This window comes from Citrus clementina, unplaced genomic scaffold (assembly GCF_000493195.1).
Source record: "Citrus clementina cultivar Clemenules unplaced genomic scaffold, Citrus_clementina_v1.0 scaffold_1, whole genome shotgun sequence".
Taxonomy (NCBI): Eukaryota; Viridiplantae; Streptophyta; class Magnoliopsida; order Sapindales; family Rutaceae; genus Citrus; species Citrus x clementina.
The window spans coordinates 1412541-1440027 of NW_006263303.1; the positions used below are offsets into that span (position 1 = coordinate 1412541).

Genomic DNA, 27487 nt, shown 5'->3' on the forward strand with positions numbered 1-27487 from the left:
CTGTGGCATTCTTGCCTGCATTCATACGTCAAACATTTAATCTTAAGCTAGTTTTTGTTAAATTTAAGAGAAAACTTGTGGTGCAACTGTGGTACCGTGCCACAGTTGTATCCAGCCGTTGGATGCTAGTGGAACCCATCCATCTAAATGCATCCAACGGTTGGATGCAACTGTAGCACGGTACCACAGTTGCACCGTAGCCGGACCCTAAACTTAAACACCTGCAGCAAACATATTTAGTGACAACAAGTAATTTTAACTTAATAATTAGTGATATTTACGAAAAATGTATCACCTTTTCTTTAGCATGTATTTCGCAAAAATCACAATCCCTTAATTTAAAAAGCTGAATTGTTCATGTTTACTTGAATCTCATAAACAATTCGAAAAATTTCAATGAGTGTGTTTTTCTTGTTCAAAGTCAAGTTCGGTACCCCTTGAGAGTCTGTCTCAACAACCAGAGACTATCAACCTATATTTTCTGTAGTGTCTATTCACATACTTTTCTATTTTCTTTAAAATATATATATATATATATATTGAAGTGTGTGTTAGTCATGTGTTTAGTTGAATTTATTCATTTTCAAAAATGTCTACGGTGCCAAATTTTTAAATTTCATCTATTCTCTGCAAAATTCAATGAAAACACAAGTGAGCGGCATTGCAAATCTCAAATCTTGAATTTAATTAAATACTAATCTGATTATTATTATTTTTTTTAAAGAAATGATCAAATAAAATGAATCGAGCTAATTAATCACTAAAGACTATGAGCGACTTGTCGTTCAACATTTGTCCATTCACCGAAGAGTGAGTCAGTGTAATAATGGCCCAGCAAATCCCAAGTTATGGCCCTCGCTTTTCATATCATCCGAGGGATGGACAGAATATTCAAAATATAATATTAAAATATTTAATAACTATTAATTATTATATTTTAAAAAATATATTGATATAATTTTTTATTTGTATAATAAAAAAATTATTATATATTTAATAATTTTATTAAAATTTATATTTACTACATGTTATTAACTTTTGTTTCATTATTATAATTTTTTTCATATCAGTTATAACTTAAAAAATACAGTACTTAAAAAGTACAGTACGTCAATCTCAAATAAGACCTAAGCATCATGAACATTACATGTGTGGGCTTTTAAGATCTCGCAATCTTGTCAATCAAGTGGCCTAATTAATAATTATTAGTTAAAAAGAAAAAAAAACCTAATCATATCCTTTCATTTTTAAAAAAAAAGCCTAAATTATTATCTTTAAAAATATATTTAAAAAGGCAAAAGATCATATATTATATTTATGGCAACCGGCAAGTGGCAAAGCCAAAATATATCATAAGTAGGGGTGGGCACAGGTCGGGTTGGATCGAGTTGGGTTGAATATCAACCCGACCCAACCCGCGGAATTACGGGTTGGGTCAGGTTGGGTAAAATTTTTGAAAAACTTCATTTTTTTAGTCTAAATTAAAATTAATTAATTAAGTGGAAAAATTTATTAAAAAAAACACAAATATTAAAATCCTTACAACAAATCCAACATTTCAAAGTTCAACAATCAAATTACTAGTACATAATTAATGGAAACATAAATTATTAGTACATAATTAAATTTATTAGTACATACATTTAAAGTCTTGTTTAATACAAAATGCTATATGTCAAAATTTATATAATAACACACACACACACACACACACACACACACACACACAACATATATACCCACATACATACATACATATATATAGATATATATACACACACGCACATATATATACATATACATACACGGGTTGACGGGTTGGGTTGGGTTAAAAATTTTCAACCCAACCCGCAAAAAATCAAACGGGTTGGGTCGGTTTCACAGGTTGGGCGGGTTGGTGCCCACCCCCAATCATAAGACTCAGATTTTCTTTTAGAATTTGTGTAAAATTAGTTTAAAAAATTTAGTTGTACCGAAACCCCAATTCTTTATTGTATAAATATTTGGCATATTTTGAATTACTTTTGAGAGGTTCAAAAGTGATTTTGACAAAAAAAAATTAAAAATTATTTTTGGCAAAACTACCTTGTTCTACAATGTATTTTGAAAGTAGAGAAAAAAAGTTTTTTAAATTTTGATTTTAAAATCATTTTTATATTTAAAATATAATTCTATACATATTCTCATATATATATATATGAAAATCCAAAATTACCCTCATTAATTTGGAAAATAAAATTATTAACTTTAAAGAGATTAATGTTATTATCAATTATGTTGTAGTAACAAAATAAAAAAATAAAACTAATGACATAAAATATTTATTTGAGTTATCAATTATTATATTATATAATAAAAATATTTTATGTATATTTTTATAAATGTATAAATAAATTTTATTTAGCATTATACTCAATTCAGTCATTTACATTCTTATAGTAATTTAATAGAAAGATTTACTAAACGCACACAACTACTTTTAAAATTCATAGTACCTTTAAAAATAAATTTTACCAAACGTTTATCTACTTTTCTTTATAGGTGATTATTTTCTCAGCACAACTAATAATAATATTTTAAAAATTATAGTATTACCAAACTGGCCTAAACGAGAGAATAATGGATTTAGTAAAATTAGAGCCCCAACAGCTTTATTGGCTCTAATTATTGCCTTATATGATTAGGCAAATATATCACTGTTGATATGAATTTGTTAGCGGGAATATTCAATAATAATAATAATAATGCCTGATGGGGCCATGAATTCAAATTCAAATGTTGTACATGCATGCATGCAATGTTCCACTTATAATTTAGTGGATGGAGAGAGAGAGAGAGTGAGTGATTTAAATCTAATTTTTAACAAATTTTGTTAAGAGCAATATTGCAAGATATCTAAGGTTAAAATCCAGCTGAAAAAAAAAATTATCGAACCATTTAAAATTTAAAATAAAATGAAGTAAATAAGATGTAAAGATTATAACGAGATATTCAATACTGAAATCAGTTTACTTCAATGGGGTCTAACAACTGCCTTATTAAGTATGGTAATATTTGACTCCTTTAATTTATATAAGCAACCCAACAATTACGTTTATACCAATACTCATTTTATTATTGCAGAAAATTAATGATAAGGAAAAATAACTTTTAAGTACACCCACTTAAATATCTTTAGTAATATTTAATTTTATAAGGACATTTTCAATCGTTACAATTTCACACAAGTTTTTACTCAATTTCTAAATCAATGGTTGAAATGTTATAGATCAAATAGTATAGACTTATGTTATTAAATCCAATATAAATGTTTTTTTTTCCTCCTTTAGCTTCTGTCATCATTTCAGCCATCTCTTTTTCATTTGTTTCTCTATCTCATCTCTTCTAATGTTCTTCTACGTATTTACTTCATCTATTGTGCCCAAATTACAATAGTAAAAAAATAATAACAAAAATAAAATAAAAATTATCATTGGTTTACTTTAGAGGATCACGAAAAGTTACAGATTTTTTTTTGTTACCAAAGTTAATAATCAGATTTTTTTTAAGTTTGAATACCCTGAAAAGCATTAAAAAAGAAAAAAAAAGTATATTAAGGGTAAAGCAGAAATTAAATGGAAGTATTAAGAAAAAAAATAATTTATGGGATTAATTGGGAAGCGAGGACTAATGAGATTATTTAGGAGTTCAAATATCACCCCTCCCACATTAATTTTACTGCTCCTTCACTGTCCCAACAGTTGGCCCAATCTATTAGGGGCATTTGAGTTCAATTAATGGGCCTGCTTGACGTTTTGGGCCTTCAAGTCTCATTGACGTCTTTTGCTCATCTCTGTTTCTCTTTAAAAAGCTAAGATCAAGTGTACATACCCGCAATGATTGACATTGATGCCAAAGAGTAGGATCGTGTTAAATGCTTTACATTGATATATGTATAACTAAAGGCTAATGTTAAGTTACATGCATGTAACTTACAACCCTCTCACATGAATAATGAGTGGCTTAAGGGGATCCATAACTAAATATTATTAGAGCGCACTTAGGCCGCTTCAGTAGGTAGGAGTCAGAGATGCCACACAAATCATTGGTCAAATGGTAAAAGACTATTTTCCTCAATATGAAACATATGAGTTTGAGTGTCTGTAAATTTTTTTTTAAAAAATATTTATTTATAAGTGTGGGCTAGGGCGAAATTAGGATTTTATTTTTAGGTGGACTGAAATTATTTTAAGGGAAGGTACTAATTATGAGGATTTTTCTTAAAAAAACGTTAAACCTCAATTTACATTTATAAGATTTCTTTACTAACAATACGATTAGAAATTAGTTAAGCATTTGTTTGAGAGAATTGTGAAAGAAAAGAATCATAAAGTTTTTCATGAATCAAAACATAGACTTAAATCGTGATATTGTATTGAAATTGAACTTGAGATGATTATTTTAACTTCGGGAAGAAAAATAAAATTCTAGTCATTTCATATATACATATATATAGACATGCGCGCGCGTGTGATACCTTTTTAAATACAAATTCTCAACTATGCTCTTGTTTAAAAAAACATTAAAAATAACGTAAGATAAAAAATAATGGACCATTAAAATATTTTTTTTTGTGGAGATATTTCCACCCCACGATATATGTAAATTCATTCATTCCAAAATTTTATTTTAAAAAAATTTACATTATTTTTAAATTTTAAAATAAGAGAAAATTATATACAATTTTTTTAAAATAAATTATATACAATTAATCAATTAAATCCTTCTCATAATCAATGAATTTCATAAAATATCATGTTATGAGTACGTTTAGTTAGATTTTGTTAGTTTTAATTGGAGTTTAATAATTATATAAATAAGGATTTAATTGGGCATTTGTTTAAATTTATTAAAAATAACGTAATATTTTATAATTAATTTTTAAAATAGGGGTGGATTATAAAATTTGAGGGGCGGAGATGTCATCCCATTTTTTAATTATTATATTAAGTGAGAGGATGCTGTTGCCGGTTCGTACAAAATACAGCAACTTGCTCGACGAAGGTCGGTTGACACTTGACCGAGTCCCGAACACGTATTCGTCGAAGTCTACGTCACCCCTATCCAATTAAGCCACGTGTACTTATAGTTCTGTACCAGCTGTTTTCTATTTCCAGGACCCATCCCTCCTTCGAAATTGCCACTGCCTTTTCCATTAATTACAGAAACGACCCCATGTCACGTGTATTTCGGGATGCATGGTTACTATGGGTACGTGTTAGTCAATCAACGGCAGGCGTCAACTTTTTCGAAGTTTGTGAACCCTTTGATGTCCTTTTAACGTGAGAGTTACTTTATAATTTTTTGGGTTTCCTGATTTTCTAATAAAGGTCCTTATACTTTAAACAAATCTGTCTTTATCTTTTATCATGTATTCAGGTGATGAGTCATGTCGTTTGAACAGAAAATTAGGATCTCTCGATATCATTCAGATCTATGCAATCCAATACAATTTCTTTTTTTAATGTTTAAATATTTTTTTTATTTTTTTATTTTATATTACAATGTTTATATTAAAGCTAAAGATGTTTCGACCTGTTTTTTTTTTTTTTTATCGCGATACTAAAGATGAAAATTAAATTTGTCTACAAATCTACTCGAGCAAATCGTAAAAATAAATCTACTATGTGATACAGCTAGTGAGAATTGAGCTAGAAAATCAAACTTATTGTGCTTTGAATGAATAATTCTATGTATTAAAGTTTAGTTTTCATTTTTAACTATTGTATTCCTCCTCAATTTTAAAGTGTTTAATAAATATTAATGTATGTGTCACACACGCCTGATGCCTAATAATCATTTGATATCTCATAATATTTAGTAGTGATTATATTTCATAATAATTACTGATCAACACACATAATGTGTCAACATCTCATTCATATTCAGTGTGTGCAATAAATTAGTTATAAATACTTTAACTACGAAAAAGGGTTGCAAATAAGAAATACTCAATTTTCTACGCCCTTACTTAAGTTAAATTATCCTTTTTGGACAGTTCATCCCGACCTATGTAAACCACTTCTTGATGGAAATTTTATCATATTTGATCATTTCATAAATATAAGTAAGAAATATTGCATTATATTAAGTGTTCAAGGAATCAAAAAAAAAAATTAATGATATGATGTAAAATTAATAGTATAATATATATGCAACCGTCGTTCAAATTTTTAAAGGTGGAGGTTCAACCCTCGCATGTAGTTGGAAGTTTATTATTATATTTTATGTGTTTGGCTTGTAATTGGCATTTATATCTTGGGTTTTGAATTTTAATTATAAGCGTATACCTTTTAAAACCCTAAAAATTTATAATGAACCCCTATTTATTTGCATATACAATTTTAATCTTCAATTAGAATAATAATTGAAACAAGATATCGTTTCAAACCATTTAGGAAGTCTTCTTCTTCTTCTTCATTTTTCTTTTCTTCTTCTTTTTTTTTTCAAAAGACAAAAAAAGTCTTATTAAATAGACTTTCAATTAATCAATATTAAAACTAACTAAATAATTGTCATTAAAAAAAATACAAAATAATTGAATAAATCACAGCTCAAAAAAACAAGTGATAGTTTGAAAAATGTGGATATACAAAGAGAGAAAAATATGGAGACGTTTCTAAAGAGAGAAAAGAGTTATCTTTAATTTTGTTTTATTGGTTCTTTTTTAAGTGTAGAGTTATCTTTAGAATTAAAATAAGTATAATTAGAAGTCTTGTAATTTTAATAATTTTTTGAACGGGATATCCTAAAAAGTGGAGTTTGATTTTCAGAAAGTGCCAAAAGCACTACATTGTATCTTATTTTTATTCGGCTTATACACCATACCCCTCTTTTTGTCTTTTTGTGCTATCACCAGTTGGATTTGATACAAAAGTAATTTTAAGGATATGGATGTGTTTATTTGTTTATTAATAGTGCAATCTCTGTTGTTTTATGAAAATTTAGAAAAATTTAAAGTTTACAAAATTTTGTAAAATATTCTTATGCCTAAAAAGAACAAGCTCATTGACATAAATAATAATAATAATAATAAACCAATTATTGGAAAGTCCTAGAGTTAGATTGTTCAAAGAGAAAATAGAGAGACTAATAAGAGGAGAAGAGGGGAAGAAGACACATAATGAAACATTAAAAAAATATTTAATTTACTTACACCTAAATTTTATTGCATGATGAATAGAGTGTGGGTACAAAAATATATTTATGTGATTTTTTTTATATAAAATATTTAATTCATTATTGCTTATGTGATAAAGAGCAAATGAATTTTAAGGCAAGAATAATTAGTTTCAATGAAAATGTCAAATTGTCTCTTATTGATTGCAATTGATTGGTTACAGCCTTAGAGGTTTAATTGAAAATGGAAAAAAATTTCGGATGAATGTAGAGGTGACTAGGTGAGGGGTGGTTGAAGAAAGAGGAAAAAGAAATTACTTTAATAAACTATAAAATATAAATAGAGAAGAGAATAAGGTGAGCTGTCAAAAAAAGACAAAAAGAAGAGGTATGGTAATATTCATATTTATCCATTTAAATAAGAGTAATGATACAGTCACAAACTCTTGTATAAATTTATTTTATACAAACTGACGTGGTATTAATTTATTGGTTGAATAAAAATATAAATTAATAAAAATAAATTATGTGAAATAAGTAATATTTAATTCAACCAATCTTATCATGTCATATTAATTTATATAAAAATTTATAATTGTATCGTTACTCTTTAAATAAATAGTCTAATTCTACGGCACGAGTCAAAAAAACAAAAATAGTTGATTACTTGATTTCCCTTCCCCTACAAAGTACAAACCAAAGTGGAAATACAACCAAGCCACAGCGAGGATCCATTTGTTGACTGGCGTATGAGAAGAAAAAGGTTAATTTAGTAATTGAACAAAGAAGAAAATGGTGTCTGAGATGGCCTATTGTAATTCCAATCAAAAGCAGGGGCAAAGAAGTAAGGGTATTGATAATTATCTCACCGGTTGTTTCGTACCCACGTCAGATAACTAGTCTTCACAACCGAGGTTTTGTGGGGTCTATCATCCAACAACCGCTTGCCTACGCGCGCCCCCTTCAGTGTGAACACCGGACCGCCAATTTTTTTTTTTTTTCTCACCAGCACTGACGATTTATCCAAACTTTAATTGCGCATTATTTACTTGCCTTTTCCCAGTATGATTAATAGGATCATTATAGATTTTCAAGCCATAAATAGACAGATGACCTCAATATTTGTTAAAATATGTTGACACTTGAATTATTCATACACTAAAACTATTAATATAAATATTCATGCTGTAAAATATTTTCAATAGTACAATGATCAAATTTTAGATAAAATATTTATCTATAATGAATAACATTTGAGTTGATTTTTCATAATAATATATGATCTAATTTTACAAAACTCATTGATAAAATTATTATTAATTTATATAGTAGTTCATATTTTTTTTCTCCCTACCTCGCTTAGTTGATACTATTTTACACCTAAATAAAAAATTATAATATTTCATTACTCAATTGTCTTAAAATTGAATGCTACACTAGATATTATAATGTAGTTTAAATTTTAAATTACATGTTCGTGAATTGACTACTTTTAAATTACTTTACATATTTTTAAAAACATCATTTTTTTTATTTATATTAAAGAAACCAAAAAAATTCATCAACTCTCCCCTATTTTTTTAACTTTTGAACAAAAATGAAATAACTTAAAATTTTTAAAAGTAAGAAGTGATTTAAAAATAATTAATTCGTAACAAATAATCCGCATGTAATATGATCAATATTAATAAAATTGACTTCTCAAAATAATAATAATAATAATAATAATATTGAACCGACTCAAATTTCAAACCAATTTGAATTTACTTTCCGTTCGATCTTGGCAAATAACAGGAAACAATCAAACCGTGTAACACACGGACAATAAATGAGAGTGATTATTCTTCACATCCTTATCACCGCCTTGCCACGCTTTCTTTTCCCCTATAAAATCAGCCCCCTCTTCTCTAACAAAAACTCGTCAATTTCCTCGCTTCTAACCCTAATTCCTTCCTTTGAAACTATATCTCATTGTTATTCTTCCTTCTCTTCTTTCAAAACGCTGCGTTGGATTCGATATTTTCTACTCTCTGTTAGATAAATCCCAAATCTCTCGTCCTTCTCTCTTAAAATTTTTCATTCGTTTAGTTTTCTGATCTTCGATTTACGAATCGTTTTTCAGAAAAAATGACAGTCGCAGTTCTAAATCCTCAAGATTGTTTAAAAGATAACAGATTCAGTAAATTCCCTAAAGAAACCTTAATTTCATCTCCGCAGATGAAATTCCCCAAACACGCTTATAATCCTAACCGTACGGTGAACCGTGCGCAAGCGAACCGCAGGAAACGCAGCCCACCGCCACCACGGCCTCAATCACGCGCCGCTGCGGCGGGCCCGCCACAGAAAACCCCTGCCAAAACCAACCTCGTGATGGGTCAAGTCAAGATCCTAAAACGCGGCGAGGAGCTCACCTCAACGGCGCCGTTTCAGGCACCACCAGTGAAAAAATCCGTCGAGAAGAAAGGTCAAAGTCAAATTCAAGACCCGGATCTAGGTTCCACCGAGCGGTTGGGTCCGGATCCGGAGTCGGTTCCAACTCAGATCCGTCTCACCGATTCAAAGAGCCGAGTCGGAGTTGCCTCGTTCTATGCGGGGTCTGCTTGCATCACCTCCCCTCCGCCGAGCTCGCTTCCTCTCCCAGCTTTCTTCACGAAGAAGACTGTCACCGTCAAAAACGACGACGCAACGACTGATCTGAGGAGGATTCTGAAGCTTGACTTGTTGTGAAGTTGGAAGTGAAAAGTGAAATAAAAGTTGCGTGGGCTTTGTTTGTTTTTTAGTTTGGGGTCTTCTGATTAACGATCTTATCCCTTATTTTTTCAAGGGGATGATGAAGATCGAATTGGCTGACTCCAACCTGGGTACTGAGTAGTGTTTAGCTTTAAGCTGTAATAGCAGTAGTAGTGTTAATTTAGAATTTTAATGTATAGTTTTAAATTAGGGTTCAGCTCTGGGATATTGATAGGTGGTCTTGTTCTTCTTTAAGTTGGGTGTACTTGGTGGTTTTATTGTTTTTTTTTTCAAGTCTTATGCTTATTTTAATTAATATGTCATATGATGAAATTATAGGTATTATATGTCTGTGATTTTATTATTATCCTGTTGGGGGTTACTGGTTTGTACCTCTCTTTGATGGTGTAGTAAGCTGTACTTGCTTTGCTTTCCTTAATAAAAATTTATGTTTTATAGTGGTTTCTTCGTTATGCTTTATTCTATTTGATGGTGTAGTAAGTGGATTTGATTTGATTTACATAGTGAACGGAATTTTAAATTTGTGATGGAACAGTTTGTAGTAAAAGTAATGAGAGATGGATTTTTTTTTGCCATTAACAGAGGCAGTATTTGGTTTCATGGCCTCCATAAATTTTGAATGTTCATTTTCGCACTACCCTTGATTAGATATGGTCTTGCTCTTGATGAAATCTCCGTTACGCTAGCAGGTCGAATTTTTGTTGCTGCAGCTGGTGATCAGGTAATTTTCCCAGTTGCAAAATCACAGTATGACCCTATTCAGTCTTTTTTGTATTGTAATTTTCTCACCTGGTGAAGGTAATATCAAACCCAATTCTTAAAATGAGAATATCTGAAGTTATTGTTGAATAACTTCGGCCACGAGCGGATGAGAATGCCAGCTGTGGTATTTATGAAAAGCAGAAACAGGCTTGTTGAGCAACAAGGTTTTTGGCGCTTCCCGGAAGTTACAATATCATTGGGCGCCATGTCTTTAAACCAAATTTACTAAGAAAAGTATGAGCAGGCTTGTTGAAGTAATTAGTTCTTCTAAAATGCTGTGTCGTCATCGAGGGATTGCAAATCTTACGAATCCAAAAACTGGCCCGGTGTGCTGTACTTAGCATTTGCATATTCAATTTGTTTATGTTTCCAAGTATTGGTGATTTCATTTTACGGCAATTTATGGGGAGCAGGCAGTTTGCTTTTTGTTGCATGTTACTGGTGAACTGCTATTGCGACCTACAGATTGCTAACTACTCTGTTCCTGTAAAAGAGCAGACGCTCAGAAAACTTAGTTTTCTAATTCAGCTGCCCGGTTAAAATTGCTGCTTCTGGAAGAGATTGTGAAAACTACAGCCTTGGCAAATACAGAAACTGTCTGGAGCTCACTTGCTGGGCCTATTTATGCTTTTGATTGAATTTAAACTGGTACTCGTAAACTTAAGAAAGGTGAAAGAAATATTATCTTTTCAGTTTGTGTCCGGAAAAATCTATTTTTCATTTCACCGTAAAACTTCGGTTTCTTTTTTCTCGACTGACAGATTGTGTGCAGAAAGGTGAAAGAAACATCATCTATATGATGGTATCGTATTGTGTTTATGAAAGAGGACTAGTGATTCACTAATGTGGATAGCATGTTTCTGTTTCTGGTTGTTTTCAATGGGAGAAGCTGGTAAAATGCCAGCTAGTATGCAGATAATTTGGCAGGTAGATAAATTTTAGAATTTTATTCTCTTCTTCTGTCTCACTGCAAATCAATTATTTCTTTTTTCCCCCTTGTTTTATAAGTGTGCTTAGCTTCTGCTATGGACAAGCATAAGTTGACCTGGTGGAAACTTTTATTGCAGCAGCATATTACCTTTTTAATGCAGTGGGAACGAATGAGAGCAGATGATGACTTTCAAGTGGGGAAATTTACCAGGGTCAGTTGTTACTATTGTGGTTCTGTTGTGATGCTTTTTGCTCTTCAGACTCTTTGACTGCAGCTGTAACTCCCGGAAACACATCAGATCGGCCTGAGCATCCAGAGGTCTTTGAACTGATATACCATTGTTTTTTTTCTGTTTTATTAGTCTACTATAATAGCATAACTTTCCAAGTTAGAATCCAGAAAAGCAGACTCTCTGGTGATGTTTGTTTTTTCCATTGCTTTTTTTGGTTATCTTCAGTTGATGTTGAGTGACCTTCTTATAACTAACTTATCATATTGTTGTTGACCTCTCTCGGGGTCCACTTGATCCATAAATGCTTGCTCCTGAAATTGTGGATCTAAGTTCTAGTTTGTACTCGAGTCAGTTATGCTATGTCTAAAATCTTGCTACCCTCCATCTGTCAATCAGACCAATTGTTTTAATTGCATTGGCTTTGATTTGGATTCCAAATATTATTTCTTGATTGGAGATTGGAATTTTGCATCTCTGTTCATTATCTATATTATCACATAAAATTTTTCAGAGAACTATGATAACTGTATCAAATCTTGAAATCCAAGTGCGAGTTCTAACAAAACTGATAGTATTTTATGCACATGTACAGGTAACTCTGTATATTGTAGTTAAGCTGTTTCATGTTTAGATTGTTTTCGTCTTCAGAGTCTTTTTAGAATCACTTGATGGCCACAACTTCTGTCTGCTTTGTGCATTTGTGGCGAAATACCTAGATTGGTTTGCATCCGCTCCCAGAAATAATTTTCTCTGTCGTTGGATATATTGAATTGGGTAGAGTACGCTCACCAACTTAGCATTACTCCAGTGTGTGTGGCTGCTATTGATGATGATGTTTAAATATTGCTGCTTCTTATATATAAGCTCTGAAGCAAGGCTCACCCTTAGCTCGTGAATATTATTGGTGGTGTCAATTATTGGGCCTAAAACAGTGTGTTCTCGGGTCCTGCAAAATTATGATTCTCCTCTATAATGAATCGAAACATCTACGAGGCAATACGGCTCTCATAACTTTTATTTTTCCTGTCAAGAACTGTACTTTTTTGGATCTATACTCGTAAATACCCACCCAATTACGGACACGTTTGTTATAACTGTGGGTGCGAAATTTTCACAGCATTCCTTACGACAAAAGCTCCAATGAGAATCTGCTAAAATTGGGAAATTTCAGGGCTGAGAGCCGAGATACCGCATTATTGATGTTATTTATGAGAAAGGAAAGCACGATGTATAATGGTAGCTATAATGCTTTAGAAACTGACACCCCAAGTCCCCTTTAGTTCGGGCCACTTTGGTTTTCACTTTTGTAAAATGGACTTGCGGGCATGAAAAAAAAAGAACAAAAAGCAAAAAACATTTCAGTGCCGAGTGTTGTGTTTACTTTTTGGTGTGTGGGTCTGAATAGAGATGACGTTGCCGAAAGGCAGAGGGCTGTGTCACCCACGCTTTGCTTTTGCTAATTGTGCTGCGTGTGGAGCTTTTCAATGTGAATTGGAAAAACCATTGAACAGGCCAAGCACGTGATCAGGAGTCATTTAGCTGATGGAGTATTTTTTTAGGCGTGGGTTTCATTTATTATTCATTTAAAACTTCCATAAAACAGATATGGTCCAATTGTTAGCACAGTTTCGGTGGTAATTGGTGAGTTTTAATATTAGGGATGACAATCAGGTTTGTCATTATTAAATTTAAATTCATACAAAATTTAAATTTTTAAATTTATCTGCAACCCGCACCAGGTTTTAATTTTTTAAAGAAAACTCACCTGCTGCGGGTTTTGATAATTACTAAATCTACAATGGTATCCGATGGATTTTTTACAAGTTTATATATTTAAAATCACAAATATTCAATATATAAATTTACTATAATAATTTTAAATTCCACATAACATACTCAATTTTAAATTTAACCAATGTAAATGAAAAGTTAAAATTTCAACATCAATCCAACACAAATTCTTAAATTTAAGTATAAAATACACAAATCCATTTAAAAAAATCACAAACTAGTATCTAAAAATAACAATTACATTTCATAGTATCATTCAACACAAGCTCCAAGAGAAGATCTTCATTTCATTCACCATCATCAGCACTTATCCAACATGATGCCTACATTAATGATGAAAATTAATATTTTTTAAAGAATAATACTTTTCAAAAATTAATCCGAAAAAAATTTAACTTAATTCATGCATTAAGTTAAAGAAAAATAGTTCATACAAAAACACTTTGGTTATTTGGCACTTTGCATAATTGCATTATTTTCTTTATATATTTTTTAGGTTTAAATTTTTTCAATTAAAAATATTTAAAAAAAATGTTGCGGGTCTAGCGGATATCCGCCGGATATTGAGCTAATACTAAACCCACCCGCATTCAAGTACGGGTTTCAATTTGTAATATCAGACCCGCCCGCAACCGGCAAAATTATCCGCAGCGGGCGAGTTTGGCTGGATTTGTGGGTTTATGGGCACAATTGCCATCCGTACTTAATATGTTTTAGGATCTCGAAATTTGCTATTCGAGTTCTTCATTTTTTTATTTTAATTAGAGCCAATTATATTGTATATTTTAATATTTTATTTTTATTGTAATTGTGATTTAATTTCTCTTCTTAAGTTAACGTGGGAAAGTAAGTTCACTTTAATATAAATAGAGAGGTTTTGTTTTCATAACTTTAACTTTTACTTATTGAAAAAAATACTCCTTTCCTTTGTGATTATCTATTAAAATATCTCTTGTAGAATTGATTAGAGTGCTATTTAATTCGTTTAAAGTTAAAAATTAGAACAAGAGCTAATCACATTTCAATTAGAACATAACTTAATTGCACTACTTTGCTCCAATACTAAAAAAATATTTAGTGTTTTTCTATCCTATCAATTTACCTTTACTATCCCGCTCTGTTAATGGAGGGTTGGAAATAATTGTCTATTGATATATGCAAGTGTTAAATTAATTAATTTTATTTACATATAAAACATGTTAACTTGGCTATAGTTGTTAACGAAGGGGACTGACAACTTGACAATAATTTCTCATGCTCATCATATGACTATATTGTTTCTTTCTCCTATCGCCGGTTTTGTATTTTGTCTCTTAATTTTTTGAACTCTTTGAATTTTTTTTTAACCAGACATTTACTGTTTAATTACTTGAGCTTATGCTTCCAGGAGTCTTTTATTTAATTAATTATCTAAATTTGAATAGAGAGATGAGAGATTAAGAAAATTGACCTTTAAAAAAAATATTCCGAGGTCATTCTGCATGATCTTATAGTGAGTATTGAAGAATGAAAGGTGAAAGGACTGATGGAGAAATTTCATTCTTCAAAATAAGGATGGTCACTTTCAGGTTTTTATATTAGGATATTTCAATATAATATTTAAAGATAAGAGTGTGTAAATTAAAATGAAGAAAATGTTATTTTGAACTATCGTAAGACAAAAACGTTAATAATATGAACAATAGTAGGATCAGGCTACGGTGTAACTGTGGTACCGTGACACAATTACATTCAGCCGTTGGATGCACTTGAATTGGTGGGGTCCATTAGCATCCAACCGCGAGATGCAACTATGGCACGGTACTACAGTTGCACCACAGGTTTCCCCACAATAGTATATCACAATGTTACTGTAATATACATAATGTCGATATATATATATATATATTTGTATTTTCCGATTGCTTTACTGCCGCTCAAGTAGCAATGCTCTCAAAATAATGTTACCATAATGGTGGAGTAGCATAGGTCCAATTTTTTTTACAGTAAGAAAATATCGTCAGATTATTTGGAAATCCAACTTCTGACCAAGAGGTGAGTTTGCCAAACTTGAATCAAAAATCAAAATTTTAATAATTAGAAAAATGTGATTCATACGGACGAACTCGCGTACAAAATTCTCATACCCGTAAAGTTGTTCTACGCATGTTAAACAACGGGAATATACCTTTTGGCAGCGACAAGAGCGTGCGTACCGAGCCAATTTATTTGACTGAGTCTACACTGTTCCTTTTTTTAACAGTAAGTTTTGTTTCTTAATTTAAGAGTTTAATTTTTAGATGGGTTATTATTATTTTATTATTTTAAAAATTATCAAATATCAAATGATTACAATAAGTATTGTCTCTTATAATTTTCCTACTATATTTTTATAAAAATATTATTTTACTACTTTTTTATTATAACTGTTAGTTGATCAGTTAGTTGACTAACAAAATACTAATTTCACCCTTTATGATAAAAAAATTACTTGAAACTTATTTACAAAATAAATTTGTAATATATTTATTAAAATAGATATAAAACACCAACATAATTTTTTTCGTTGGAATTATGAAAATGAAGCTTATTTATAAAATAAATTTGTCTTCTTATTTTTGAATGAAGCTTATTTTTTTTAATCATGAAGGGTAAATTTGGTATTTTGTTAGTCAACTAACGAGTCAGTTAACAGTTGTAACGGAAAAATAGTAAAATGATATTTGTTATAACAAAAAAGTAGTAAAATGATATTTTTATAAAGATATAATAAAAAAAAATGATAGGTGATAATACTTGTTGTAATTATTTAATATTTGGTAAGTTTTGAAGTAGTAAAATGATAATAATCTATTTTTAAATGAGTAATGATACAGTCACAAATTCTTGTACAAACTTATTTTGTACAAACTGACGTGGCATTAATTCATTGGTTGAATGAAAATATAAATTAATAAAAACAAATCATGTGGGTTAAGTGATATTTAATTCAACTAATCTTATCATGCTACATTAATTTGTACAAAATAAATTTATATAAGAACTTATGGCTGTATCATTACTCTTTTTAAATTATTATTCTAAATTCTTCTCTTTAAGTTTTCAGTTACCTTCGCTCGCGGTGGCTTAAGTTAAGTATTAATTATCGTATTAACCTCAAATCCGGGGGGAATATACACACATGGAGAGTTAAATTTATTTATATAATATCTAAAAATCCTTCCGGATATTTATTACTGGGACGCGGTCATAATACTCCCTAATAAGTGTACAAAAAAAAAGTATCAAATCCGATGGGCTATGGAGAAACGTCAAATAACCCAATCTTTTACTGGATGACATGGCAACAGTTCATTGGCAGGCAGCTACGGAACTGTACGAGTGGAACCGTACCTCTTCAATTGGGTCAAGAAATTGCCAAAAGGACGTTCGGTTATCAGTTTACGAAGCCCTAGAAGCTCTATCCCCAAATTTACAAAAGCAAGTTTGTCAGCGCCACCTGTCACCCTGGACCCCACCCTTCCGCACTCTAAAACGAAGAACAAATACGGAAAGAGAAACTCGTGAAGGAAAAGGACCTAAAATTAGGGTAAATTTGACCAAATAGTCTGAATTAAATAATTAATGCCCCTAAGTAAGATGGCGTTAATAAAATTTCGACCACAGTAGACGGCTTAATGATTGTAGCAGACGATCATCCCCTTAAAGACCATTATAGATGAGTTTTATTACTCTGTATCATATTCAGAGGTATTATTATTTAAAATCATATTTCGAGAGACAAAGTTTAAAAATCAAATACAATATATAATTTTTTGAGATTATAGTATTTTTAATTTCAATAAAATAGGAGTATTTAAAAGAATTTTAAACGACTAATTTTGCAGAAAAAGCTAATCATGTGTAATAAGAGCAAATATTTATATTTCAACTCTTGTTATATTTTGTAATATATCTATATTTTTTGAATTACATCATCTGCTGCTAAGATACATAAAAAAAAAAAAAATAGTTAAAGACTTAGAGTACACCTCCAAAATAACATAGACTACAAGAGTTGAAAAAAAATTAGACAACAAGGTCAACTTTGTACATAAAACGAAATTTTGGCAAGATATATTATTATTCTATTTTAAATTTCAGTTCTTTTACTAAAAGAAAAGTTTAAGTTATGTCATCTTCGTGAATTAGACTAAACTTTTGGGCCATTCCTATAAATATCTTTAAAAAAGGGGCAAAAACAAGTTAAAATTTAAAGACTATTATAAAAGCACGAAGTTGGAAGAACAAAGCCAATTAACTGGAATCTACTCATCCACACAAACAAATAAAAGAAAAAAAAATTAAAAAAAAAACCAACCCAATAAAATAAAATAAAATTAAAAAAAATAACCAACCCTCAAATATATAAACAACACAACGCCCATCTCAGTCATTTTCTTTCTTTTCTCTTACTAACTTTTCTCTCGTTCTTCTTCGCCACCTCCCTCCTCGTAACCTCCCCTCTCTTCGTATCTCTCTATATACGTATACATACAGTTTTGTATATCTATATATTCAATCAGTCGGTGTATCTTTTTCGATGATGGTGGCCATGGTGAAGGACGAGTGGGTGCGGGCTGCGATGATGGACGACAGTGTGGTGGTCGAGCTGTTGGTGAGGTTGAAGAAGCAGACGAATCACGTCGTTAAATCTGAGGCGGAGGCAGCGGCGGCACCGCTGAGATGGGGGATACGTCAGCGGAGGTCGAGGTCTTCGAGATGTGACGCCGTTTCGATGAGGAGAAAAGATGCAGCTGATTCAGCTAACAATAGTATGAGAGCTAGTCCTACCACGCCGCTCTCTTGGAGCGGTGGTGGAAGCGGCGGCGCCGCCTCTCCCTCCGCCACTGCTGACGAGGAAACCAGCCGCCACCAAACCTCCGCCGTCAGATCTAAGGTCTGTCCATCTCTGTATCTCTTGCTCCCTTCATGTCTCTATCTTCTCCTCTTCTCTTCTAGTGACCTGATCTTTTGGAGCGTCACGTTGTGACGTGGCGTCGCATGTTTGGTTTTTGACGGAAATGACCTTTTTGGCTTTGTTTATTTACTCTTTCCGTTTTATGTTTAGCGAGTCCACGGAGTTTCGGAGGATGATTTTTTTTGCCTTTTTCTTCTATGGCCTTTTTTCCCCTCTTAATCGCCTTATTCTCACGATAATTGGAATTACGCCGATTATATTATTCCATTTCCGTCTGAAAAATACATGTCATCAGCTGATAGCTGATGGGGCTAAATCTGTCCATCTGGAAGAACTTTTTTATTTTCTCACATTTTTTGTTTCACCTAAAATGATCCAACAGTTGGTAATTTGATCTTTCCGATCAACGGGATTAAGCTAACCGTCCATTTTGTTTGTAAGGAGTGTATTTTCACGTAGTTGGACGAAACTCCCCCTGTGGCACAGTGTCATCTTCACGTGGGGTCGGCTGATTTGAAAGTGGCTCGCGTTTTCCTCTCGCCTCTTTCCGTTCACCTGTCATTCTTTGTTCAAGCGTTAAATTGACCAAATCGCCCATCTTCACGCTTAGTTAGATCCTGTTAACTGCACGCGTTTCTAGAAAGGACAGCTTCGTCAGATGTGAAAAATATTCATTGGCCACTCCCCGACTCCACCCCCTCACCTTCGTCGCCAAGAAGTTTCCCACATTTGAAACGATCTTGGTTCGAGTGTGTCTCTCGTGGCCAAAATTACCATTTTGAAGTCTAAATCTGTTGACTTAACCCTTCATAGCGAGGGGGTTCTATCGTCATAAATGTTTTTGTTGTGGACCACAGTTTTACTAGTGGGGCCGAGTTATGAGCTTCTCAGGTCTGCGTTTTAGTGGCAGATTCCCGCAAAATACGTTTCGTGTAGGGGGGCAATAATCGGGTGAGACGGTGCTGGATTTTGATAAATCAACTTGTGATGAGGGGCCGTTGGATTAGATAGTTTATTCTGTTTTCCCCCCACCTGTTTTTTTTTTTTTTTTTCTTCATTTTGCCCTTTTTGACTTTTGATATGGTGGGGGGTGAACTTTGTTTGGAGAAGGATAGGTAGTGACCCATTTACGCGCCGGCCTCCGCAGAGGGGGTCATGTGAGCGTCACGTGAGCGATAAAGAAATGATATTTCATGTGATACCACGTGGCTATTATGATGTGGCGATATTTTATTGGATTACTGTTGTTCCGGACGGCGGTGTTCGCAACGGAGGAGCAGCGTTTATTATGTTGCAGTGCACAGTCAATAATAGACAGCTCTAAATCTGCCAGCTGTTAGCGGGTTTAAGGTTGCAATGTTTTCTTCTCGATAGCGTAGCGTCTGATAGTTGCATTATCTTTTGGTGCCTCTGAAGAGGGGCGATTTTATTAGACGTTAACGGGGGGCTATTCGTTAGTGATTGTGTACACGTGTACCGACATCATTGGTTTTCGTTTTGCTTGGATTAAAAAACTAGAGACGTGTGTCGTGAATCTTGTTACTGCGGAACTAAATCGGCGTGTCTCGAGTAGTTTGCAAGAAATTTTAATGGGCCCCAGAAACTTTGAGCCTATCAATTGTTATGAGTCCTATTTCTATTTCTTTTTGTTTTTGCTTCAATCTTTAAAATGTGAGTGGGTCCTGCGCTTTTTTGTTTTTTAATTTTTTTAATCAGCTGTGTTTTCCTACTGTTTTTGTATCTGCTCGTTGGTTCATTTTTGTTAATTAATTGCAGGGTACTGCCACAAATGAAACCACTGGCAACAGTACCAAGAGATCCAGAAAGAAAAAGGTAAACATTTCATGAGCTTTGTGTAAATCATCGTGATTAGATGATGAATGGATTTGGATTTATTTTAATCTTGGAATTTGTTGACTTTGCTCCAGACATTTGCTCAACTAAAAGAAGAAGAGGGTTTTCTCTTAAAGGAGAGAATACATTTGAACAAGGTTTGGTCATCGTGCTTCTTGCTGCTGAATTTAAATTCGAATAATGTTTCATTTGTTTCTGTATTAACATATATCATTCAACAGGAATTAGAAACCCTACGTGCTACTTATAAGATACAGAGTGCCAAAAATGAGAACCTGAAAAGAATCAAGGTGATTTCCCTCTCGCCTTGCACCGCCACTATGAACCTTTCACCGTTTCTTGTCTTGATTGTGGCTCTTATTAATGAAAATGTTATAATTTGCAGCTTGATTTGGGATTAGATTCCGGAAAGAACTCGAGTGAAAGTCATGTCGATAATGGATTAGCCTCTTCGACATTCCCATCTCAGTCAGCCATCATTGATCTTCCACGATTGGAATATTGTGAAACAAACGAGGTTGTTCCAGCCCACTCTAGCCTCTGCTTGCTACCCGATCTAAATATGACGCCAGCTGAGGATGATTCTGCCTCTGAGACTCTATACGGGATGAGTTGAAAACAAAACAAATATAATCGATTGATTCTGTTTTTCCAACACCACATTGCTACAATATTGCAGAAACAGCAGCATGGCCCACTTTTCTTATTGGGGAAAAAAAAAATTGATTGCCAAGGAGAAGTTTGGCGAGGCCAAAGAACTGTCTACAAAATGTAAGTATTGTACCTTGAGCAAATTTATAGGTATATGACTCTTAAAGCTTTTTCTTCAATTATAAATTCTTGGAAGGAAAAGCTGACTAGTCGTGAAGAAGATTTTGAGGGTAGTTTAGACATAGAGCCGGTAGTAGGAAGAGAGAAGTTCTTGTGTTGTAGCAAGTTCCCAATTCCTCCGAAATTCTTTGGGGTAACCCCTCATTACTTCTTGTTTCGGAAATATGTAGAAAAATAACTTTTGTTCGACATTCTTTGTAGCTAGACAGCTGTTGGGACAATTCTGCTCAGGCTTTCCAAACTAATTTTACAATTTTGTTCTTTTAGACTTTAGATCAATTTACACATTTTCGAGCTTTGTCTTTTAATATATAATCAGTTATCGTTGCAGAAAGTTTTATGACTATATAAAATCACGCAATTAAAGCAGAACCTACATACAGTTTACAATTTAAATCGAGTATGATATTAAAACTGGCCTTGATGTGTTGCCGGAAGATCTTCCATGGAACATTGCAAGGAAAGTGTTGTTTTACAAAAGATGCTACTTGTGAAGAAAATCAATTGTTTCCAAATAAAATAATTGCTTGGTCTCCATGCCTCGAGGCTTTCAGCAATTGATGGTGCTAGCAGTAGCCCAAGTAGCTCGATAGAAAAGAACTGAGGCCGAATAGCAAGCCCAGGCTTTATTTGGCATTTCTAAAGAGCAGTCTACACCATTTTATATAACGTAAAATTTTGGAAAAACCTTGATGTCACCCACTAAATATAAGCAGTTTAATGTTTATAAAAAATTACAAAATCTAATGTACAAATTTAGATGTACATACGCCCATCTACTAATTAAGCATAAAAAAATTGAACATACAAGAGAAGTCAGGCAAATTGTTTCAATTTGTCTTCAACAAGTTCAATACATCTGTACAAAACTAAGACGATAGGGTTTAGGGTGCATTCTGTATCAACGGCCAATTGATCATAATCATCCTTGTTCTCTGCCGCAATGCCTGTCAATAAGGTTCGAAGAGGCAGAAGCCACTCATTGTAAGCCTTCTTTAAATTGCTCTTTGATAGTACCTCACTGTTGTTTTCCTCTGTTCCATGTTAAAAAAAAAAAAAAAAAGCAGCCAATATGCGCAATGTCAAACTTTTATATTTCCTCTAATAATATTTAGAAAATTGAAAATGACAAGCCATTAGTAACTATGTTTGTTGGATTAAAGGGCAGTTTTCTCTGTAAAAGGTAAGAACACGCTACTCTTGCACTCACACATCACCAAATTGATAAAATATGTGTCAGTTACTGATTTATCCAAAACAGAAACAAGCATCCGTACACAGAAGACAAGTGAATGGTAAAAAAAAGTTAGCATGTAGCATCAGAAACCTTATCTTCCTAAGCTTTTGAAATGCAATTTACCTTTCAATTCCATTAGCAAGACAAATCTGTAAAGATTCAGCGCAGATAGAACCTGTGAACCATCACAGCAGCAGACACGTCATGCAAACGAAAAAAAAAGGAAAAAATTTGGTTAAGAAAGATGAGCATTCAACTAGCCTGCAGTGATATAAATGAGGCACATGGCAGAAAATAAAGAAATTCAATAATAGAATCGCTCCTAGTTAGGAATTAAATCGAAACCTAAGACGCATGTTAACAAATATGTCACACAAAGCCATATGAAAGTTTTCTGAGGATTGCAGGTTTCTTAAATATTTAAAAGAAAATCTTGACAGCAATTTTTTTTAATCAAGAATAATGGCCAAATATATATATATATATAACACAGCATTTCAAGCAGCAAAAATAAAACCAAAAGAAACTGAAGTAGTGAAAGCTGTACCGCATCACCATACTCTGGAAGGGGTGGAGGTCCTCCAGTTGAGGGCTTCAAAACTAAATCTACTAATTCAAGGACAACTGCAGGCCAAAAAAATGTATTTGGGCATGCTTCATTTTCCCCTTGCTGGACTTCCTCGTTTCCTATTGATTTTCTTTTGTTTCTTTCCTTAAGGACTTCCTGTCTGACAATATCTAGAAGAACTGCAATCTACATTCCATTGTAGCAACTACTTCAGAAAATAAATTCAATTTTGTAAATCATGTAACCAACTTGAAATGTGTTTACCATAGAGGAAGAGTCACAATTAGTCATCAGAGCTTTTAAAACATCACGCTTCTCAGAATATGGAACCTCAGCAATCACCTGGTTTATGTGACAAACTGATATAAGTTTTATAATAATTCTAGAAAAATGAATATAATGTAAATTATGCAAGGTAAACAAATACATTTAAATTTTAAACTTCATGATAAAAAGTTGAAATAACAAGGTAAGTTAAAGCTAAACCCCCACACCCCCCCCCCCCCCCACGGCTACCAATGCTGCAGAAAAACTGTATGGGGATGAAAACTTTTTGCCCTTCTAAACACCATAAAACTCACCCTTTTAAGTGCATCAAAAGCATTCTTTCTCAGTGTTGAACTTTGTGCATACATGATGACCATTATAACACCCTGAAATTCATTTTAACACCATTAATGGAGATAATGGTGGATATGGAAGAATACGAACACAACATGAATGAGACTACCTGCAAAGCTGCAAAGACACTAGGCATATTAGAAGCGAAGTCACTATGATCACTGTCACTTTTCTGGTAGTTATTTCCATCTGTTATATGAAGCAAGAAATCGATAGCATGTTTCTTGAATTCCCATGACAGCTTTCTAGAAGGGAATATGTGCTTTAACATGGCAATGGCTTGCCACTTTTTTGTCTGATTGCTTTGAAGTTCACCCTTGAGAGCAGTCAAATCCTCACCAGCAGCTTGAACAACCTGGTCAGACATAGAGCCCCATATCACTGCATCAACATGGCAAACACAAAAGCAACCCAAATCAAAGGTCTTCAATTGATCAATAATGAAAAAACAATATTTGGAAAAACTAATAATAAGAATGAAGAAAATTGGTAAGTGAAAAACACAAAACCTGAAAGAGATGCGCCTTGTTCAACATTGGATAAACAACTCATAAAATCATCTTCATTGTCTGGGCACCGGAATATAAATGTAACAGTAAGAACAAGTAAAAATTTTTCAAGCTTGTTAGGACGGTGAAACTGTGGTTACTTCGAGAATTTACCTCCGACAACCAAGCTAGTCATAGTGTCAACATCATTCCCTGATATTAAACCAAGATATGATAAATGACAATATGGCAAGAAGCCTGATAATTGTGACACCAAAGGAATGCATCTTGGGGATTTATGGTCCATGCTGACTGAAACAAGGACCTGTGCATATAATAAATGTATCTTACTTAAGACACGCATGCACATTAAACAAGATATAAAGATGGTCATGAATATAGTTCATGCAGGAAACTAAGTAGCTGTAAATAGAAAAACAGAAGTGCTCAAACAATAGAGGGGAGTCACCATAATTTGGAGAACATATAGACCAAGAAGAGCCCGAAGTTTTTCATTCATTCTGCCCTCCTGTCACAGACAAAATTGAAAGGTCATAATAATATGATTGAAAGTGCAAAGACAATCTTTAAAATAGCCCCCAAAATATGAGAATGAAATAATGAAAGCCTCAAAAACCAATTTCAAGCAAACTTGACGGATAGCATCAGCAATGCCTATGGCTTGATCAAACAAATGCTGACATTCTCTATTTTCATCATCTTCCTCTAATGACACAGTCTTTAAAACCTTAAGAATAACAGGAACTGCTACTTTTGCTTGCTCAAAGTGGCGCCTCTGAGTGGAAAGTAATACTGAAAATCAAAGAACTAACAATTTTCTTATTGATCATCAATAGGAGAAAATGTTCCTTTGCAAAAAAATTTCAAAAATCCAAAATTTAAGCACATGTCCATCCACACTATACACAAACATACTTAATTAGTCAAAGAAACAAATTTCCTTAGCTAGTAAAAAATGTTACCTTTCAAGAGACCACTTAAAAGAGGAACAAAATAATCACATTCCTTGATAGTTTTAATCGAAGAATCCAATGCCTGATCCATCAATAACAAAATTAGCGAAGGACTAAAGCAATGAATCTAAAGATCAAAATTTGAAGATCAACAAAGGCACAACTAGAATTGACATCAAACATCTGAACGGCATACCTCACAAAGAATTGAAAGCATGTCTCGTGGACTACATGTTGCCACAAGCTTATCAATGATACTGTTAGCAATCTCTGAACAGCTACTGGACAACCCAGCAAACTTCGTCACTGCCTTTGGTAGCTCAAATGACAGTGAATCTATTATCGCCTGTCAGAACACGAACAAAACCCACAATCTCACAAACGAACCAAAACATTTATTCAAAATAAAACAAATAATAAATAAAAATAAAACCTGGTCCAGTGAAGGAGTACATAGAAACTCATGTATCTCTGCGAGAATTTCAGATGCATTCTTCGAGTCTGATTCAATGGAATCTGAAACTGAATCAAGGAATTTGACAAGTTCTGCGACAGAGTTATCGGACTGACTGATATTTCCGCATTCAAATGCCTACAAGTTTGGTAGAAAAATTCCAATATCAGCTTCGTGTGTGCAATTGCTTCTTAAATTTGATTAGCTCAGCTTAAATGACGTCGTGCAGTTGTATTTTGAACTATGAACATCATGAGATACAATAAGAACGATAAGGTCGTGTACTTTCACTTTACTTTATTTGTTTATTATTATTGTTTTTCAAGATATTCAGGGCAATGAGTGAAGTAGGGAGGGTGACGTGAAGGCTTACTTTGGAGATTGAAGTTAGGATTTCTTGAAGGCGAAGCAAGGGGTGCTGATCGGAGGAAGAATCGTGACCGTCGATCTCAGCTGACATGGTGGCGCTGCAATTCTAATTTCAAATTTCTCGATTTCTCTTCACCAGTTCACTCGTTAAATCGACAACGAAATCACTCTGCTGTTTCGTAGTCTCGACTAGACTGGGCAAAAAAACTGTATTCTTAACAAAATTAAACCGAACCGACGGTTCGATTTTAATTTTTTTTTAAAATCGAAATATATTATTTATAAAAAAATTAAAATACTAATTCGGTATTCAGTTTACTCAATTGAATCGAAAAATTAAATCGAATAATCGAATCACTGTTATTATTTTTATTTGTCTTTACAATATTATGTTTATATAGATGGAGTATTAGAGTTTGTTATGTATTTTGAAATCTTAATATTTCATATTTTGTGAGTAGTGAGTATCTTATTAGTAGTTAGTAAGATATTAGTAATAAAATATATTTTGAATACTTTATATTTATTGTTAATATTGTAATGAAATTATGATGAATTAATTGTTGAAAAAAATTATGACATTCATGAGGTTTGATGGGCTAAAAATTTAAAAATTCAAAATAAGCTCAATAGGTCTAGAACAAAAAAAAATCGAACTAAACCGATTTAAAAAGATCCGTTTGAGTTCAGTTCTTATTGAGTTTAATTTTTATTCAGTTCTTTTTTTATAAAATAACCGATTTAAATAAGTTTTGTTTAATTTCGATCCGAACCGTACTCACCCCTAGTCTCGACTGTCGAGTTTGAGCACAATGTTACTTAAGTTTTGTTTGGCAGTTAAAAGTATTTAAAAAAAGATTTCCTTTTTTTCCCCTACTTCGAGGGTTACTTTTTTAAATAGCGAATTTAATCAATTTATTTTCTTGTTTAATAAGAATTCGTATCCATATAATATATTTGAAAGGAAAATATATCTACAGAATGTGGGAAAGGACTTGTTTGTTAGATTATTGACATCCATTTACATGCTCTAACTTGGTTGAGAAGTTTATATGATAAGAATCATATAAACACGACACTATACATAAGAGAATGCAAAATTTTCTCTAAAAAAAAGGAGGTAATTTAATTAAGTTCTGTGAATGTAAATGTTGTATGTACATGGTTGTAATTTAACATCATATAACAATATTTTTTTTGTTTCTTCACACATTTCTTGAAGCTCGAATTCAGAAACTTTTTTTAAATTATTTTTTAAATTAACAATTAATTATAATAAAAAAAATCTATTAAAACTTTACATGATGCACAGAAGACCGAGAACACTCAAATATAAAAAAAAGAAAATTATATAAATCTATACCAAAATAGATTGCACTTATATACTTTTCAACCATTTAAAAAAAAGAAAAAAAATAACATGTGAAAACACTCAAAATATAATCATCTCTGTGGAATAGCAACGCGATCTAATACCGGCTATTGAATGAATATTTCCCAATATAATAAATTTTTTTGATAAGCCCA

The 27487-nt window shown here is 32.5% G+C and overlaps 3 protein-coding genes across 3 annotated transcripts; 2 read left to right on the forward strand and 1 right to left on the reverse strand.

Moving 5' to 3' along the window:
- The first annotated feature begins 9067 nt into the window (after positions 1-9067).
- On the forward strand, positions 9068-10348 carry LOC18053805. Its single transcript, XM_006450271.2, has one exon. It carries the CDS (start codon positions 9286-9288, stop codon positions 9883-9885), a length of 600 nt encoding a protein of 199 aa, XP_006450334.1. The 5' UTR covers positions 9068-9285; the 3' UTR covers positions 9886-10348.
- Positions 10349-17914: 7566 nt separating this feature from the next.
- Positions 17915-21528, forward strand: LOC18053806. The gene is made up of 5 exons (XM_006450272.2): positions 17915-18543; positions 20341-20397; positions 20493-20555; positions 20640-20708; positions 20804-21528. Exons 1-5 carry the CDS (start codon positions 18187-18189, stop codon positions 21032-21034), a joined length of 777 nt encoding a protein of 258 aa, XP_006450335.1. The 5' UTR covers positions 17915-18186; the 3' UTR covers positions 21035-21528.
- A 356-nt stretch (positions 21529-21884) lies between these two features.
- Positions 21885-26162, reverse strand: LOC18053807 (aberrant root formation protein 4). Its single transcript, XM_006450273.2, has 14 exons — positions 25965-26162; positions 25571-25729; positions 25334-25483; positions 25147-25219; positions 24801-24976; positions 24633-24692; positions 24338-24488; positions 24185-24244; positions 23785-24056; positions 23636-23707; positions 23319-23396; positions 23034-23240; positions 22610-22661; positions 21885-22283 (listed from the first exon to the last, which is right to left on the reverse strand). Exons 1-14 carry the CDS (start codon positions 26049-26051, stop codon positions 22066-22068), a joined length of 1815 nt encoding a protein of 604 aa, XP_006450336.1. The 5' UTR covers positions 26052-26162; the 3' UTR covers positions 21885-22065.
- Between the last annotated feature and the right edge of the window lie 1325 nt (positions 26163-27487).

Bases quoted from the DNA above. Each gene is read 5' to 3' on its own strand.
- LOC18053805 (XM_006450271.2), top strand. From the start codon at position 9,286: ATGACAGTCGCAGTTCTAAATCCTCAAGATTGTTTAAAAGATAACAGA.
- LOC18053806 (XM_006450272.2), top strand. From the start codon at position 18,187: ATGATGGTGGCCATGGTGAAGGACGAGTGGGTGCGGGCTGCGATGATG. The intron at 20,398-20,492 runs GTAAACATTTCA...ACTTTGCTCCAG, and splicing joins AGAGATCCAGAAAGAAAAAG to ACATTTGCTCAACTAAAAGA. The intron at 20,709-20,803 runs GTGATTTCCCTC...TATAATTTGCAG, and splicing joins AGAACCTGAAAAGAATCAAG to CTTGATTTGGGATTAGATTC.
- LOC18053807 (XM_006450273.2), bottom strand. From the start codon at position 26,051: ATGTCAGCTGAGATCGACGGTCACGATTCTTCCTCCGATCAGCACCCC. The intron at 24,977-25,146 runs GTAACATTTTTT...TTTGATTTTCAG, and splicing joins TTTAAGTGGTCTCTTGAAAG to TATTACTTTCCACTCAGAGG. The intron at 24,693-24,800 runs GTTTTTGAGGCT...TGTCTGTGACAG, and splicing joins GTCAAGTTTGCTTGAAATTG to GAGGGCAGAATGAATGAAAA.